At 53.3% G+C, this 19,308-nt stretch overlaps 1 protein-coding gene across 2 annotated transcripts in view; it reads right to left on the reverse strand.

Annotated features, from left to right (window-relative positions):
- LOC138295335 (tyrosine-protein kinase-like) overlaps nucleotides 1-19,308 on the reverse strand; it is a 195,513-nt gene that overhangs the window by 44,240 nt on the left and 131,965 nt on the right. For both annotated transcript variants that reach the window (XM_069233563.1, XM_069233564.1), the window contains exon 5: nucleotides 3,763-3,927. In XM_069233563.1, coding sequence (XP_069089664.1) covers nucleotides 3,763-3,927 — 165 coding nt within the window. The remainder of the gene's footprint in view (nucleotides 1-3,762; nucleotides 3,928-19,308) is intronic.

The raw sequence follows: 19,308 nt of genomic DNA on the forward strand, positions 1-19,308 counted from the left end.
CAAAAAAAGCAGTTAGTCACCATTTACCAAGAGCAGCCAGTAACTGCTCAGAAAATGCACTCAGTGACCATCGCCAAGAGCAGGAGGTCACCATTCACCAAGAGCACCCGCCCCGTCCACAAGCACGCCATCGAGCTATGGGACCTACTCACCACAAACTCTCTTGACATCGCCTTCCTCACTGAAACATGGATGAACTCCTCATCAGAACTCGACATCGCCATAGCCATCGCAGAAGGTTACAAAATCACCCGTAGAGACCGGACCAACAAACCAGGAGAAGGAATCGCCATAATACACAGAAACTCCATCAAGATTTCCACCAACACCCTAGACAATGCAGAACACCTACACTTTCAGGTACACATCAACGCCAACACCACCCTAAGAGGAACCCTCATCTACAGACCACCAGGACCCCGCCCCCCATTCTGTGACACCATTGCCGACACTATCAGCTCCCACGCCCTCACCTCCACAGACTACATACTCCTTGGTGACCTTAACTTTCACCTGGAAAGCACCCACAACTGCAACTCCACAGCCCTGCTGGACAACCTCGCAAACCTTGGCCTCAAGCAACTGGTCACCTCACCCACCCACTCAGCCGGACACCCATTAGACGACATCTTCACCTCCAGCAGCCACATCGCCTTCACTCACACCACCGAACTTCACTGGACTGACCACCACTGCGTCCATTTCTCCTTCCTGAAACCCCCCACCCACCACCAACAACATCCTACCCCCTACCGCAAGTAGAACAAGATCTCCAAAAAAAACCTGATCTCCAACCTCGCACAAGCTCCACCCCCCAGCACCAACGACCCCAACTCCGCCGCCCTCAACCTCACACGATGGCTAGAACCTTGCACAGACTCCCTCACCCCTTTCAAAATAAACAACAACACCCGCACCATCAAGACCCCCCCCCCTAGTTCACCACAGAACTTCAGTCTTCCAAACGAGAATGATGAAAAATTGAGAAAGCCTGGCGCCAAGAACTCTCAATGAGCAACTTCTCTGCCCTCAAATCACCCATGCACAAACACTACCAACTCATCCGGACCACCAAACGGTCCATCTACAAAGAACACATAGACAACAACACACACGACAGCAAGGAACTTTTTGTCATCATCAAAGAACTCACCAAACCCAAATCCTGCACCATTGACCCTCCACACTCCCAAGACCTCTGCAACTCCCTCTCCAACTACTTCCACCGCAAGATCGCAGACATACATGACAGCTTCACACAGTCAGCACCCACCATCACCACCACCGACACAACCAACACCACAACACCCTGCCGCACCAACCTACTGAACAATTGGACCCCCGCCAACGACAAAGAAATCCGCAAAACCATGAACTCCATCCACTCTGGCTCCCCAACAGACCCTTGCCCCCACCACATCTTCAACAAGGCCAGCCAAATCATCACTCCCCAGCTCTGAGCCGTCATCAACAGTTCCTTCGAGACCGCAACCTTCCCAGATATTTGGAAACACGCCGAAGTCAATGCTCTTCTCAAAAAACCCAAAGCAGACCCTGAAGACCTCACAAACTACCGACCCATCTCTCTTCTTCCCTTCCCCGCAAAGGTCATGGAGAAGATAGTAAACATACAACTGTCTCGCTTCCTAGGAGACAACAACATACTCGACGTCTCCCAGTCTGGATTCCGCAAAAACCACAGCACCGAGACCACCCTCATCGCCTGTACAGACGACATCAGGACCAGATTGGACAAGGGCGAAACCGTCGCCCTCAACCTCCTAGACCTCTCCGCAGCTGTTGACACTATATGCCACCAAACCCTCCGCACACGCTTCTTCGACGCCGGAATTCTCCACAAAGCCCTGGACTGGCTCACCTCCTTCCTCTCCGAAAGAACCCAAATAATTTGCCTCCCTCCTTTCCGGTCTACAGCCACCAAGACCATCTTTGGGGTCCCCCAAAGATCCTCCCTCAGCCCCACCCTTTTCAATATCTACATGGGTCCTCTCGCCAACATCATACGCCCCCACGGCCTCACCATCATTTCATACGCTGACGACACCCAGCTCATCATCTCCCTCGCGAGGAACCCAGCTACCGCAAAGAATAACCTACACGCCGGACTCCTCACCATCACTAACTGGATGACAGCAAGCCACCTCAAATTGAACTCAGAAAAAACAAAGATCATCATCTTCGGTCCCAACAAGACATCATGGAACGACTCTTGGTGGCCCACCACCCTTGGACCACCCCCAACACCCACCACCCACGCACGCAATCTTGGCATCATACTGAACTCATCCCTCTCCATGACTCAGCAAATCAACACCATATCATCCTCCTGCTTCAACACCCTTCTCATGCTACGCAAGACTTTGAAATGGATTCCTTTAGAAACAAGAAGAACAGTCACCCATGCCCTCATAAGCAGCAGACTGGACTACGGCAACGCCCTCTACGCAGGGACCACAGCCAAGCTTCAGAGAAAACTCCAGCGAATCCAGAACACAGCCCCACGCCTCATCCTCATCACCCCTCGCCACAAACACATCTCTGGCCACCTCAGATCCCTACACTGGCTGCCCATCAACAAAAGGATAATTTTCAAAATCCTTGTCCACACTCACAAAGCCCTCCGCGACACCGGACCGGCCTACCTCAACGAACGAATCAACTTCCACAAACCAACTCGACAGCTTCGCTCCGCCGACCTCGCCCTCGCTACAGTCTCCTGCATCCAACGCACCACCTCTGCCGGAAGATCCTTCTTCCACTTTGCCGCCAAATCCTGGAACTCCCTCCCCACCAACCTACGCAAGACCCAGGACCTCCTAAGCTTCATAAAGCACCTCAAAACTTGGCTTTTCGAGCTGTAACACCCCCTGCGCCTTGAGACCCTACCAGGTGAGTAGTGCGCTCAAGAAATTTGTTTGATTGATTGATTGATTGATTGAACCCTCCACAAAGAGCTGTTGCTCACATTCACCAAGAGCAGTCAGTTAACTGCTCGCAACAAGCATTTGGTAACCATTCACAAACAGAAGTTGGTAACTGTCCACAAAGAGCAATTGGTAACCATTCAGCAAGAGCAGTAGGTAACAATTCACAAAGAGCAGTTGGTAACCATTCACAAGGAGCATTCAGTAACCATTCACAACAAGCAGTCAGTAACCGTTCACAAAGAGCAGTTTGTAACCGTTCAGCAACAGCAGTTGGTAACCATTCACAAAAAGCAGTTGGTAACAATTCACAAAGAGCATTCAGTAACCATTCACAAAGAGCAATTTATAACCGTTCTCAAAGAGCAGTCCGTAACCAATCACAAAGTGCAGCTGGTAACTATTCACAAGGAGCAATTGGTAACCATTCACAATGAGCAATTGGTAACCATTCACAAAGAGCAGTCGGTAATCATTCACAAAGAGAATTCAGTAACCATTCACAAAACGCAGTTGGTAACCATTCACAGTGAGCAGTCGGTAACCATTCACAGAACGCAGTTGGTAACAATTCACAAGGAGCAGCCGGTAACTGCTCTGAAAGTGCAGTCAGTAACCGTTCGCAAAGAGCAGTCTATAACCCTCTACAAAGATCCATCGCTCACCGTTCAGCAGGAGCAGTCGGTAACCCCTCTCACAGAGCACGTATTCATCACAGACATTGTTAAGGATGTGCAGAGGAAATTGTACCTCATGAATATTGATGAGGAAGGATTTCTGCAAACCTTTCTGAATGCCTTTTCCGCCACACGTTTACCTTTCAGGTACTTCTGCAGGCTGCCGTTCTTCATGTATTCGGTGACGATAAAGACGGGATCGGTGCTCAGACAGACGGCGTAGAGCTTTAGGACCCGGGGGTGGTCCAGCTTCCACATGGTCTCAGCCTCATCATGCAACTTGTTCTGCATGGATTCGACGCTCACTAAGAGAGGTAGAAAGAGGCAATGCGTGTAAATCAACGGGCCATGCCATTTAAGCATTACTGAAGAGCACACACTGGAAGCATTAAGAGATACATATAGTGCAAGAATACTGTGCATCACAAACCATTGGGCAGCCCCAGTTTTTTGGGGAGACCGAGTATCTCTATAGTTCTCCATCCTGGAGAAGGCGAGTCACCTAAATGTTGCCATTTTCCATAAACAGTTTGAAGCATGAAAATAATAAACCTTGGCTAATCCTTTTCTGTAAACATTTGCGACCCACCCAGCTTTAATGTACATGAGGCAGGATATTTTTTAATGTAACGAAAGCATTGTGTGGTGTGATAGCACACTATAATATACAGACAGCACATTTTCTATTTAAATGGCCACTAAATTTGCATAAACATACAATTTTACTGATAAAACTACATTGGACAAAATAATGATGTGTGGAAATAGCGTTCCAGTGAGTATTTATCGTTTGTGCATCATCAAGTAAAGTATTTTGATTTGTTTTGATGCATTAAAATCTTTGCTTCCATCGCACTTCAGAATGACAAAAAAAGTGCTTCATTTTTGCTTCCCTAAGTGCTATATGTGTACAATTCATTTACAGACTCTTACATTTTGTTGTGTATTACAAAAAATGACATCCTACAGACTTTCATTTTACATTTCATGCACCCCAGCAAGACTGTCACATAATTCACTTTACTTTTCTTTCTCTGACTGCAAAGTGGGAGGAATTTGTAAATGTCAATTCCCGTGTTAAAAAAATAAGCAGCAATTTGTCAGAAGACATAGCCTGACATTTCATCTCTGTCTCTGAAGTGCAGCAAATGTGACAAGATAAATACAGAACTTAAAGGCATCTTTATTTATTGCTTGGACTTTTGAGACCCACCAAAAATCAGCTCGCAACCCAAACACTGTATGGTAAATACTGCATTAGACCTCATGGTTTGTGATTGCTACCCCCACACCTCTATTTCCTACCACAGTACATATTGGTGAGATGGGTTCCACCTCCACAACAGGAACTCCTGCAGTTTTGTTTAGAAGTTCAGATGCCAGTTAGGGGTAGCAATGGGTAGAAAGTTGTAGCGGCTTCTGCTGTCCCTTATCTCAGGAGACATATCGGTCGGGATAGGAAGGAGTAAGCATGAAGCCATATTTACTTTCTATTTTACTCCCTTCTGTCTCTCCCCCTGGCCTATCAATAGCAAACCGGAGGAGGAGAACCGGATAAAGGAAGTAGGCAAGTGGGAGGGGGAGGTGAATGGGGTGGTCAATGGGTCTAATTTCTGAGGTCCTTGAGATCAAAGGGTGGGAAATGTCACTTCCGCTTCTACTGGCATTTTGCTGAATGAACATCCATGAACAGAGGACTCGGATTTATGGATAAACCTTCTAGACAATTATGGGGGTCATTCTGACCTCGGCGGTAAAAGGCCTATACCGCCGGTCAGAACTCCGCCATACTACCGCCGCGGCCGCGGTAAACCGCCACGGTCATTCTGACCACCAACTGTGAAACCGCCTAAAACCCGACATCCAAGGAAGGCCGCCTCATCAGCGGGCCGCGGAAAACTGGAGATGACCAAACCTCCACCGCCACGCTAAAACAAACACGCCCATGCCATTCTGAAATACGAATCCACGCGGCGATCTTTCAACCGCGGTATTCCATTGGCGGTACACACCGCCGCGGTCAAAATACACACACCATTACAAAACACAGCCACATTGGACAATTTGAAATACACACACCTGACACACATACAAACAACACTCCCACACATCCAATGAACTATAAAACACACACCCACACCACCCACAAACCCCTACGACCGAAGATCAGAGACGAAGGAGAGAGAGACACATCACAGAATAGAGAGCTACATCACACAGAGGCACACTACACCATCACACACACCACATAGAAGCACAAAGCACCACACACCAACACATTCATCACCACATACACCACCCCACACCTCATCCACACCACCCCATGGCACCCCAAAGACACCCACGGTTTTCGGACCAAGAACTCCGGGTCATGGTGGAGGAAATAATAAGAGTTGAACCCCAGCTCTTCGGCTCACAGGTGCAGCACACCACTATAGCCAGGAAGGCGGAGCTATGGCAGCGGATCGTGGACAGGGTCAACGCGGTGGGACAGCATCCCAGAAATCGAGACGACATCCGCAAACGCTGGAACGACTTACGGGGAAAGGTGCGCTCGATGGTCTCGCGACACAACATCGCAGTGCAGAAGACTGGAGGGGGACCCCCACCCACTCCACCCGAATTCACAGCATGGGAGCAAGAGGTACTAAACATCCTGCATCCTGATGGCCTCGCTGGAGTACACGGAGGAATGGACTCTGGTAAGTACAATCTCAACTACTTCACCCCCCCCCCCAGCATGCTAACCCCCACCCCCACCCTCACTCCCAACCCCCCATCACACATCCTCCCTGAGAATGTCTCTCCAGCACAACCCACCCAACACCAACCCCTGCATGCCACCACAAACTATGGACACCCATCACCTAAGCATGACCACTGCACATACCCCCCCCAAACACCCCCACAACACCTCCCCCAAGGGAATGACAGCACTGGGGGACAAGGGCACCCATAAATCGCACGCAATAGCACACACAGAAACAATAACCATACTCTCTTACCCCATGCAGGACCCGAACGCCAACACACCGGCCAGGAGGGTCCAGAAATGTCCATCCCCCCCCCCTGAAGAGGCCCCCAGTGATGACAGCAGCTCTGTCGACCTGGAACCTGATGACCAGCCCGGACCATCGGGGACCTCTGGACAGTCGGTTCCCCTCAGGCAGCCACAGGCCACAGCAGACCCAACCCCCTCTGGGAACAACAGCACAGCTCCCACCCAGCGGGCCCATGCCTCTGTCTCTAGGACAGGTCAATCAGCGGTGTGTCTGCCACTACAGGGCACCCAGGCTAACCCACCACCCCAACAACAACAGGGACCTGGGGGCAGTGGTAGTGGGCACACCGTCCAGGGGACAGAGGCCGGGGGAAACAGGGCAACTCGGAGGGCTGCTGTGCGACAGGGGGGGGAGGAGAGGCCCAGGGAACCCATTCTCCAAGAGGCCCTCACCACCATCATGGCAGCCTACCACCACTCCCAAGAGACGATGGCGACGGTACTGGCCAGGTTCCAGGAGATCCAGGCACAGCAGGAGGAACGCTACATGGGGTTCACCAATCAACTCACCAACATCTCTACCGCTATGGGGAGCATAGTCCAGGCCCTCAACCGGATAGAAGACACGTTGCGGGATCATGTGGCACCACACAGGGCCCCTGTCACTAGCCCGGGCCAGGAACAGCCTACCACCTCCGCCGGCGCTAGTGGACAGGAGGCCCCACAACGACAGGCAACCAGAACCCCACCTCCTGCTGAAGAACAACCACCCCGCAAGAGGAGCCTGAGATCAAAAAAATAGACAGAGTAGGATGTCAAGACCCCCGCCAGCATGAGATATCCCCTGAAGTCATCCCACTGTCCCACATTGCCACCCTGTCCAACCTTGAACTGCCCCTGCTCCATCCTTCCACAGGCATATGGACAATGCACCTGTGAGACTGAGAACTGGACTCTGCCATGGACATTACTCCACCCCCACCCATCACCGTGTTAATATCATGTACCATTATATAGCACAAAAAATAAATCACTCAATGCACTGAAATCAATCAGGAGTCAGCCTGTATTATTTACAAATGTATATCACATTACAGACCAATCATGTTCTGTTAACTTTGTGCTGAACACATACCGAGATCAATAAGCATTAGTCCATGGGCTAACCAAGCAGAAGTCACGCAGTGGGTCATACAGCACTGAAAAGGGAAGGGAAAATCAAACATCAGTTTAAAAGAACTGGGGGGTCATAGACAAAGTTGAGAAGCAGGAGGCTTTCAGGTAAAGTAAAATGGCGTGGGTGATTCTTACCTGTGTGCTACTGAAAATACTGTTGGATAACTCTGTCCCTGTTGTCTGTGTCGTCCTTAGAGTCTTCCTCCTCTTCACTCTCCGCAGGCTCCACAGCTGCTTCAACACCACCATCTGGACCATCCTCCTGCAGGAAAGGCACCTGACGTCGCAATGCCAGATTGTGAAGCATACAGCAGGCCACGATGATCTGGCACACCTTCTTTGGTGAGTACATCAGGGATCCCCCTGTCATATGCAGGCACCTAAACCTGGCCTTCAGGAGGCCAAAGGTCCTTTCTATGATCCTCCTAGTTCGCCCATGGGCCTCATTGTACCGTTCCTCTGCCCTGGTCCGGGGATTCCTCACTGGGGTCAATAGCCAAGGCAGGTTGGGGTAACCAGAGTCACCTATTAGCCACACACGTTGTCCCTGTAGCTGTTCCATCATATGAGGGATGCTGCTATTACGCATCACATACGCGTCATGCACTGAACCAGGGAACATGGCATTCACATGGGAGATGTACTGGTCAGCCAAACAGACCACCTGGACGTTCATAGAATGGTAATTTTTCCTGTTTCTGTACACCTGCTCATCGTCTTTTGGGGGGACTAAGGCCACATGGGTCCCATCAATGGCACCAATTATGTTGGGAATATGTCCAAGGGCATAAAAATCACCCTTCACAGTGGCCAAATCAACCTCCTCAGGGAATAGAATGTAACTCCGCATGTGTTTCGTCAGGGCAGACAACACTCTTGACAAAACTTTTGAAAACATGGGCTGAGACATTCCAGATGACATGGCCACTGTTGTCTGGAATGAGCCACTTGCAAGAAAATGGAGGACTGACAGCACCTGCACCAGAGGGGGAATTCCTGTGGGTTGGCGGATGGGGGACATCAGGGCTGGCTCCAGCTGGGCACACAGTTCATGGATAGTGGCACGGTCAAGTCGGTATCGTAGTATGATGTGGCGTTCTTCCATTGTAGACAGGTCCACCAGCGGTCGGTACACGCGAGGATTCATCCTTCTCCTCGCAAGTCCCAGCGGACGGTGCCTAGGAAGGACAACATGGAGCACAGAGTCAAGCTAATCACTGGTACGTTCACCACAGCTTGCATAGCACACGGTTATCTCTGTATTGAAAGGCGTGTATGTGTGGCAATGCAAGGCCTAGGCCTGTGTGTCGCAGTAGAAATTATGCCATGTGGGCCCTTGAAATGGCGGCTGCCTGACCTGTGAAGTGGGACAATGGGATGATGAGGTCAATGCGCTGGCGGAGCACACCGTGGCGGTAGGCGGTCGAAGACCGCTATACGAATACGCATTGGTTAACATTGAAGCCTATGGGTTTCTGGAGCCAATGACGATGTGCGCCGGCGGTCGCGGTACGCACCGCCGCGGTACGAACCGCCGCGGGCGTGACCGCCATTTTCTATCTGCTTAATCACTCGAGACCTGATCATCCACAGGAGAGGACCTATACTGCAAGTGCTGCTGTGACCTCGGTCTGGAAGTGACAATGGCTGCTGCAACTGGGGAAAGGGCCCCTGCCTTCACGTCTGAAGAGTTGGAGAAGCTTGTGGATGGGGTCCTCCCCCAGTATGCGTTACTCTACGGTCCTCCAGACCAACAGGTAAGTACACCGGGTGCACATGGAATGGGCGATGCCTGTGTGGAGTGGGGTGGATGTAAGTTGGTGGGGTGGGGGGCGATGGAGGAGTGCAACGCACGACAGATGAGAGCATGTGCCATATGGCAAGGTTGGGGAGGGGGGGCCAATCACATCTAACATGCAGTAGAATTGATGAATGTTTCCTTCCCACCCTGTACATGTCACATAGGTCAGCGCCCATCAGAAAGTCGAGATTTAGCGTGCCATCGCCAAGGAAGTCCGGGCCCTGGGGGTCCACGTCAGACGGGGCACCCACTGCCGCAAGAGGTGGGAGGACATCCGCCGCGGGACCAGAAAGACCGCTGAGTCACTGCTGGGGATGGCCTCCCAACCTAGGAGGGGTGCCAGTCGTACCCTGACCCCCCTGATGTCCCGGATCCTGGCAGTGGCCTACCCTGATTTGGATGGGCGCTTGAGAGCATCACAGCAGACACAAGGGGGTGAGTATCAGCACATTCTGCTATCTTTCTGCGCAGTGGAGGCGTCTGGGTGGGGGAGGAGGGTTGTGGGTGACATTAGGCCAGGGCGCTTTCTGTAGTGTAGTCCTCTCCCTTAGGCATGGCCCTGTGCTCCCAGCCCCCACCTCTGTAGGGTGACAAGTACAGCTATTGATGGTCCAGCCTCACACATGTGCGCCTTTGTCGTCTCTTGACCTGTTGTCCTAGTCAGAAGTACTGAGTAGTGTACCCCGAATGCGCGGCTCAGTGCATAAGGCTCCTGTGTCTGTCCTCTCCGCCAACGGTGTTGACATTGCATGCACTCAACCTGGTCTTCTTTTTTCTCCCCCCACCCTTCTTCTTCATCTTCTTGTTCATGTGTGCATTAGCATCATCAGGCGGAGGAGATTTGGCATCGGAGCACGAGGGAGCTGCAAGTCACAAGGCCCCGGTGGGCCCAGGAACAGACACCGAGGGCACCAGTGATCCGGAGGGCGAGGGGAGCACCACAACGGGGACCGGTGGTGAGACCAGCGACACAGACACATCCTCGGATGGGTGCTCCCTAGCGGTGGCGGCAACATCCGGGCCCCCCGCCTCTACAGGTACAGCCGCCACCCAGCGCACCAGCCCTGCCCTCCCTGCAGCCCCTCAGCCTACGCTCCGTGCCCGCTCGCCCAGGAAGGCGGGCGTCTCCTTCGCCCCAGGCACCTCAGCCCCTGCCCCTGTCACCCCTGCTGCCCTCAGTGCGGAGCTCATTGACCTTGTGAGGACGCTCATTGTTGGGCAGACTACCCTTTTGAATGCCATCCAGGGGGTAGAAAGGGAGGTGCATCGGAGCAATGCCTACCTGGAGGGCATTCATTCGGGTCAGGCTGCCCATCAACGATCGTTCACTGCTCTGGCCTCAGCACTGACGGCAGCCATTGTCCCTGTTTCCAGCCTCCCTCTTCTGACTGCCTCCACCCTGTCTCTGTCTCCTGTTCCTCAGCCTATCCCATCCACACCATCTGACCAGCCTGCACACACCTCAACACCCAAGGGCAGCTCATCCAGACACAAGCACCACAGATCCCACAAACACTCACCCAAGCAACACCCAGATGCAGACATTCCAACAGTCACTACCACCCCTGTGTCCCCCTCCTCCTCGTCTCCCTCCTCCCTCCCTGTGACGTCTACACTCACACCTGCATGCACACCAACATCAGCCAGTGCTTCCATCACCACCACACCCTCCTGTACAGTCCGCACGCGTGCAGTCACCACCCCCACTGCCATTTACACGTCCCCTGTGTCCTCTCCCACTGTGTCTGTCACCCCCTCTTCCAAGACACACAAACGCAGGCAGCCACCCACCCAACAGACATCCACCTCACGACAGCCTACAGCACCAGCACCTTCACCCAATGACAGCACACCTGACTCTCCTACAACCACATCCTCTTCTTCCACTCCCATCACCACTTCTCCTACCCTTTACCTTGGCCCTAAAAAAAATTTCCTGGCTAATCTTAACCTCTTTCCCTCCGATGACCTACCCCCTCCATCTGCAAAGAGTCCCAAGAGCACCTCAGCCACCAACAGCCCAGCTTCGAGTGTCACTGTTGTGCATGGGTTCTGGAGTCCACCCTTTGCCAGCAGTGACACCTCAATCAGCAGCAAGGACACATCCAGCCCCCCCCCCGGCAAGAGGACCAGGAAACAAAAGGGCCGCCGTGCGAGGACTGACACGGCTGCCCCCAAGGAGCAAAGTTCGCTCACTTCACCAGCCACAACATCTAGGGGAGGCAAGGGCCCGAGAGCCCCATCTAAGGAGCGAAAGGGCAGCAGGGCGGAGAGGTCAGGCAGCAGGAGCGCGGAGCAGGTGGGCCCCACATGCCACATCCCAGCTGTAAAGGAGGACACCAAAGGGCCCAGGACTCCGTCACCGAAGGGTCCAGAAACATCAAGGTCGGAGGGCGACTGAGCAGGGAGTCCAGCCCAGGTCTGGCTCCCTTGACCTACTGGGTGTGCACAGCTGAAGAGGGCCCGCCGTGCAGAAGAGCACCGCTGAACAGGGCCCCGCCGCGAAGATAGGCACCGCTGAAGAGGGCCCGCCGTGCAGAAGAGCACCGCTGAACAGGGCCCCGCCGTGAAGATAGGCACCGCTGAAGAGGGCCCGCCGTGCAGAAGAGCACCGCTGAACAGGGCCCCGCCGTGAAGATAGGCACCGCTGAAGAGGGCCCCGCCGTGAAGATAGGCACCGCTGAAGAGGGCCCGACGTGCAGAAGAGCACCGCTGAAGAGGGCCCGCCGTGCAGAAGAGCACCGCTGAACAGGGCCCCGCCGTGCAGAAGAGCACCGCTGAACAGGGCCCCGCCGTGAAGATAGGCACCGCTGAACTGGGCCCGCCGTGCAGAAGAGCACCGCTGAACAGGGCCCCGCCGTGAAGATAGGCACCGCTGAAGAGGGCCCGCCGTGCAGAAGAGCACCGCTGAACAGGGCCCTTCCTGTCAAGCACCGCTGAACTGGGCACCGCCGTCTCAAGCACCGCTCCGCTGGGCCCTTCCTGTCAAGCACCGCTCCGCTGGGCCCTGCCGTCTCAAGCACCGCTCCGCTGGGCCCCGCCGTCTCAAGCACTGCTCCGCTGGGCACCGCCGTCTCAAGCACCGCTCCGCTGGGCACCGCCGTCTCAAGCACCGCTCCGCTGGGCCCCGCCGTCTCAAGCACCGCTCCGCTGGGCACCGCCGTCTCAAGCACCACTCCGCTGGGCCCTTCCTGTCAAGCACCGCTCCGCTGGGCCCCGCCGTCTCAAGCACCGCTCCGCTGGGCACCGCCGTCTCAAGCACCGCTCCGCTGGGCCCCGCCGTCTCAAGCACCGCTCCGCTGGGCCCTTCCTGTCAAGCACCGCTCCGCTGGGCCCCGCCGTCTCAAGCACCGCTCCGCTGGGCCCTTCCTGTCAAGCACCGCTCCGCTGGGCCCCGCCGTCTCAAGCACCGCTCCGCTGGGCACCGCCGTCTCAAGCACCGCTCCGCTGGGCCCCGCCGTCTCAAGCACCGCTCCGCTGGGCCCCGCCGTCTCAACCACCGCTCCGCTGGGCACCGCCGTCTCAAGCACCGCTCCGCTGGGCCCTTCCTGTCAAGCACCGCTCCGCTGGGCCCTTCCTGTCAAGCACTGTTTATGGTTCACTGTGCCCACCATGCCTCCTCCATAACCAGTGGAGACTGTCATCCACCTGATGGACTGTGGCTTTGCACTCCCCAGGATGGCACAGTGGGCAGCCCACCCACTGTAGAGACTTGAGAGACTGTGGCTTTGCACTCCCCAGGATGGCACAGTGGGCAGCCCACCCACTGTAGAGACTTGAGAGACTGTGGCTTTGCACTCCCCAGGATGGCACAGTGGGCAGCCCACCCACTGTAGAGACTTGAGAGACTGTGGCTTTGCACTCCCCAGGATGGCACAGTGGGCATGGTGGCCCCTTCGTGGATCTGGCGTCGTGGACTCATGTGGCTGTGGTGCCCCCCCCTTCCCTTCCCCCTGAGGTGCCTGTAGTTTTTTCATCAGATGCCCCTGCAGTGTTCTCTCCAAAGGACTCAGGTCTCCTGTGTGGGCTTTGCCCTTGTGTCGCTACACTGTGGCCCACGGACTGTTCTATTTAATTTTGATGTAGAGGACTAATTGCCTCGGTTCTCTATGGCAGTGTCTATAGTATTATTTTGGTATGGATATTTTGCATAGTTGACCTATATTTATCAGAGCCTATTTCTTATATAAATTATTCTTCACAATTTAATTATGTCTTTGCATTTTTCAGGGGGGTTTGGGTGGTGTCACTGTGCATTGTTGCTCTGCATTGGTGTGTACATAGTTTGGGGGGGTGGGGGTCGCATATGTGTGTGCACGTAACCTTTCGTCCTCCCCCCTCCCGTGTGTCGTAGGTGCAGTACTCACCGTTGTCGTCTGCGCCGGCGTTCGTACTCGTGGTAGATGAGCAGGTAGACGAGAGCAGGTAGGATGTTTAATTCGGGTTCCATGCTGTCCTCCTTCCTCGTGGAGTGTGTTTTGGTGAGCGTTTTCCCGTTCGTAGTCTGTTTCCGCCGTGTTTTTGTCGGCGGGGCTCCCGCCCCGGAAAAGGTGGCGGATTGGTGAGTTATGATAGTGTGGGCGGTACATTGTCTGCCGCCTGCCTGTTGGCGGTGACCGCCGCGCTGTTTGTCTGTACCGCCGTGGCGGTCGGAGTGTTAATGTGGCGGGCTGTGTTGGTGGTTCCCGCCAGGGTCAGAATTCCATTTTTTAGACCGCTGGCCTGTTGGCGGGTTGGCCGCCGCTTTATCACCGACCGCCAGGGTTAGAATGACCCCCTATGTCTCTGTGGAGACAAGGATGGGTGTAGCAAAGACTCTGGCAAAGGCAAGCTCCAGTGTTCCTTCCTGGAGATCACCCTTGCTGGACAGGGAAGTCGGTCCGGAATGGACATGAGAATATTACTCCTTGGGATCCTGTGAGTAAGAGGCCTATATTGCAGTGTGGAAGAGCTCTGGAACAGGCTACGTAGAAACCACATCAGCACTGAAAAGACAGATATAAGATGATGTTTTTTATCTGGAACAGGTTTAGTGGGCCAAAAGGCTCAGAAGAGAGATGTTGACCAGAGGGTATTGATGGGCAACAGTGGATGGTGCCTCTTTGGTTCATGGTGCACTGGCACATTAGTGCAAACACAAAGGGTTGAGTGCTCTGAGGTGGAAACATTCACCATGGGAACATGGGCTGTTTCATTATAGGATCTGCAGCCCTATATTCATACTAAGACAAAGCTGAATACTACTGTCGCAGGTAGTAAAACTTTAAAATACCAGCAAAGCACAAGTATGTGTCCAGGAGCATCTTTTCTGAGTCACAAGACTTGCCTCTTCCAAGAAGGAATGGGAAGAGGCACAAGAATCAAAGACCTGCGCAAGGAACAATCCTTAAAGACCTGCGCAAGACACAAGACTCAAAGACCTGCGCAACTCACAAGAATCAAAGACCTGCCCATGGCACAAGAATCAAAGACCTGCCCATAGAACAAGAATCAAAGACCTGCCCAAAGTACAAGAATAAAAGACCAGCACAAGGTACAAGACTCACAGACCTGTGCAAGACAAATGACTCAAAGACCTGTGCAAGGCACTCGACTCAAAGACCTGTGCAAGGCACACGACTCAAAGACCTGTACAATGCACAAAAATCAAAGATCACCTCAAGGCACAAGACTCAAAGACCAGTGCAAGGTACAAGAAGCAAAGACCTGTGCAAGGCACAAGACTCAAAGACCTGTGCAAGGCACAAGACTTACAGACCTGTGCAAAGCACAACAATCAAAGACCTGCCCTAGGTAAAAGAATCAAAGGCCTGTGCAAGGCACAAGACTTAAAGACCTGTGCAAGGTAAAAGAATCAAAGACCTGTGCAATTCACAAAAATAAAAGACCCTGAGCAGGGCACAAGACTCAAAGACCTATGCAAGGCACAAGAAGCACAGACCTGTGCAAGGCATAAGACTGAGAGACCCGTGCAAGGCACAAATTTAAAGACCTGAGCAAGCAACTCCACCACCCAGACTCTTACACACCCACTCACAGACCCACACAGACTCTCTCACACCCACTCACAGGCCCACTGAAATCTTCATGCGCCCACTCACAGACCCACACACACACGGATGGACCCACAAAGACACTGATGTACACACTCTCACACCCAGACACTCTCACAGCCAGCTACACCCTCCCACACCTATTCTCACACCCAGAGAGTCTGCGGGCAACTCCCGCCATGCACAGCCAAAGGGCCGTGCGTAGCAAGGTTTTGGTTGGTAAGGGGGTTGGCCACAGGGTCTGGCTGTAGGCAAGGTCTTGCGGGCAACCTCTACTCCGCATGTGGGAAGGCCATGTATGATGCAAGGTTGGGTGCTTGACAGGGGTTGGAATCAGGGTCTGGTCGCAGGCCAGGCCCTGTGGCGACCCACCGCCATGCACGGCTTGCCATGTGTATTGGTGGTTGGATTAACGTATAGTAATGAAAATTAGTATACATTAAAAAAAACATAGAAATTCACTGAAAAAACAAAGATTACACAGATGTTATAGTTAGGAAATAGAATTTAAAAAAACATAGAAATTCACTGAAAAAAACCTAAGGTTACAAGGACATTATAGTTAGGCACGCATTTTAAACATACAAAACCATAGAAATTCACTAGTTATAGATAGAGTTACCTCAAGTAACTGTAACTCGTGCCCTCGCCATGCACTGCTAAGTACCCCACAAAGTACAGCACTCATGACATCTTTGATAACATCATTGATAATATCAATGTCAATCAATCAATCAATCATTAATTTGTAGAGCGCGTTATTCACCCGTGAGGGTCTCAAGGCGCTGGGGGGGGGCAGGGGTGATGCTACTGCTTGAACAGCCAGGTCTTGAGGCGTTTCCTGAAGGTCAGCAAGTCCCGGGTCTGTCGTAGGTGGATGGGGAGGGAGTTCCAGGTCTTGGCGGCGAGGTGGGAGAAAGATCTTCCGCCGGCAATAGTCCTGTGGATGCGAGGAACGGTGGCGAGGGCGAGGTTGGCAGAGCGGAGTTGACAGTTGGGGGTGTAGAAGGTGAGTCGTTCGTTGAGGTAAGGTAGGCAGGCGTTATGGAGTGCTTTGTGGGTGTGGGTGAGGAGCTTGAAGGTGATCCTCTTGTTGACAGGGAGCCAGTGTAGGTCTCTCAGGTGGGCGTGGGATGTCAAGGATGAGGCGTTCTGTATACGTTGGAGTTTGGCCGTGGTTCCCGTGTAGAGAGCGTTGTTGTAGTCCAGTCTGCTGCTGACGAGGGCCTGGGTGATCGTCTTTCTGGTTTCGGTGGGGATCGACCTGAAGATCTTGTGTAGCATGTGGAGGGTGTTGAAGCAGGATGATGAGACAGCGTTGACTTGCTGGGTCATGGTGAGCGATGAGTCCAGGATGAATCCCAGGTTGCGTGCGTGGTTGGTGGGTGTCGGTGCAGTTCCTAGGGTGGCCGGCCACCAGGAGTCGTCCCAGGCGGAGGGGGTGGAGCCGAGGATGAGGATCTCCGTCTTGTCCGAGTTCAGCTTCAGGCGACTGCTCTCCATCCAGTCGGCAATGGCCTTCATTCCGTTGTGGAGGTTAGTTTTGGCGGGGTCCTTGGTGAGTGAGAGGATCAGCTGGGTGTCTTCGGCGTAAGAGATGATGTTGAGGTTTTATGATCAGACGACGTTGGCGAGCGGTGCCATGTAGATGTTGAAGAGGGTTGGGCTAAGGGAGGATCTCTGGGGAACGCCGCAGATGGTTTAGGTGGCTTCAGATCAGAAGGGAGGGAGGCGGATTCTCTAGGTTCTGCTGGTGAGGAGGGATGTAATCCAGTCCAGGGCTTTTTGGTAGATCCCTGCGTTGTTGAGGTGTGTGCATAGGGTGTGGTGGCAGATGGTGTCGAAGGCGGCTGAGAGGTCTAGGAGGATAAGGGCCGCAGTTTCGCCTCTGTCTAGCATGGTCCTGATGTCGTCGGTTGTAGCGATGAGGGCGGTCTCGGTGCTGTGGTTACTGCAGAAACCGGATTGAGACGTGTCCAGAGTGTTGTTGTCTTCAAGGAAGCAGGTCAGTTGACCGTTGACAATCTTCTCGATGACCTTCACCGGGAATGGGAGCAGGGAGATGGGCCGGTAGTTCTTGAGATCTCTTGGATCTGCTTTGGGTTTCTTTAGTAGGGCGTTGACTTCGGCGTGCTTCCAGCTTTCCGGGAAGGTGGTGGTCTCGAAGGAGCTGTTGACGATCATTCGGAGTTGGGGAGCGATGATGGAGCTTGCTTTGTTGTAGACGTGGTGAGGGCAGGGGTTGGATGGTGAACCAGAGTGAATGGTGCTCATGGTTTTGATGGTATCATCGTCGTTGATGTGGGTCCAGGAGAGCAGGAGGTTGGTGTGGCTGGGGTCCGGAGAGTCTGGGTTTGTGGTGACATTGGTTGTCATGGGGGTCAAGGTGTTGAAGCTGTCGTGGATGTCTGTGATCTTGTGGTGAAAGAAGGTGGAGAGGGAGTCGCAGAGGTCTTGCGAAGGTGGGGTGTTGTTGGAGCAGGACCTGGGGTTGGCAAGTTCCTTAACGATGTTGAAGAGCTCTTTGCTGTTGTGTGCGTTGTTGTTCATGTGTTCCTTGTAGGAGGATCTCTTGGTGGTCCGGATAAGCTGGTGGTGCCGAAGATGGCGTTCTTGAGGGCAGTGTGGTTGGTCTCTGTTTGTTTGTGGCGCCACTTTTTCTCAAGTTTTCAGCACTCCCGTTTGGAGGTGTGAAGGTCGACGGTGAACCAGGTAGCCTTGGTGATGGTGCGGTTGTTGGAGGGTTTCTTGATCGGGCGAGGGTGTCGGCGCAGTCGTCTATCCATTGTCTGAGGTTGTGGGCGGCTGTGTTGGGGTTGGTGGTGTTGGGTGGTGGGGCTCGGGCGAGCGTGGAGATCAGTTGGTCTTCAGTGACCTTGTTCCAGCTGCGGCTGGGAATCTGTTGTGGGTGGTGGTGCGTAGTGGGCGTAGGTGAAGTGGACGCAGCAGTGGTCGGTCCAGTGTAGTTCGGTGGTGTGGCTGAAGGTGACGTGGCTGCTGGCGGAGAAGACGGGGTCGACCGTGTGGCCGGCGGCGTGGGTGGGTGTCGTGATTAGTTGTTTGAGACCGAGGTTGGTGAGGTTTTCGAGCAGGGTGGTGGAGTTGCTGTTGTTGCCGTTCTCGAGGTGAAAGTTCAGGTCGCCGAGGAGGATGTAGTCCGTAGGAGCAAGGGCGTGAGCGCTGATTATGTCGGTGATGGAGTCGCTGTACTGCGGCGAGGGTCCGGGGGTCTGTAGACGAGTGTTCCTCTGAGGGTGGTGTTGGCGTTGATGTGAATTTGGAAGTGGTGGAGGGCCTCGAACTCACAGCAGCAGCGATGGTGGGGTAAAGGGCACGGGCGCAGTCAGGTGGAGCTGCGTGGCGTGGGGAGCCTCTCCTGACCAAAACAAGGTCAAGGGTGCTGTAATATTTGTAGTAAAAAAAATTATGAAAAAACTGTGCATGGCGGGGGCGCGAGTTATAGTTACCCTAGGGCACGAGTTATAGTTACTTGAGAGAACTCTAACTATAATTGGTGAATTTCTATGATTTTGTGCACTTAAAATGTGTGCCTAACTATAACGTCCCTGTGACCTTTGTTTTTTTCAGTGATATCTATATATATAGATATATATACTTATTCATGAGACAACTGTGCATGGCGAGGTCTCAAATT

The sequence above is a fragment of the Pleurodeles waltl genome, chromosome 5, assembly GCF_031143425.1.
Source record: "Pleurodeles waltl isolate 20211129_DDA chromosome 5, aPleWal1.hap1.20221129, whole genome shotgun sequence".
Classification (NCBI taxonomy): Eukaryota; Metazoa; Chordata; class Amphibia; order Caudata; family Salamandridae; genus Pleurodeles; species Pleurodeles waltl.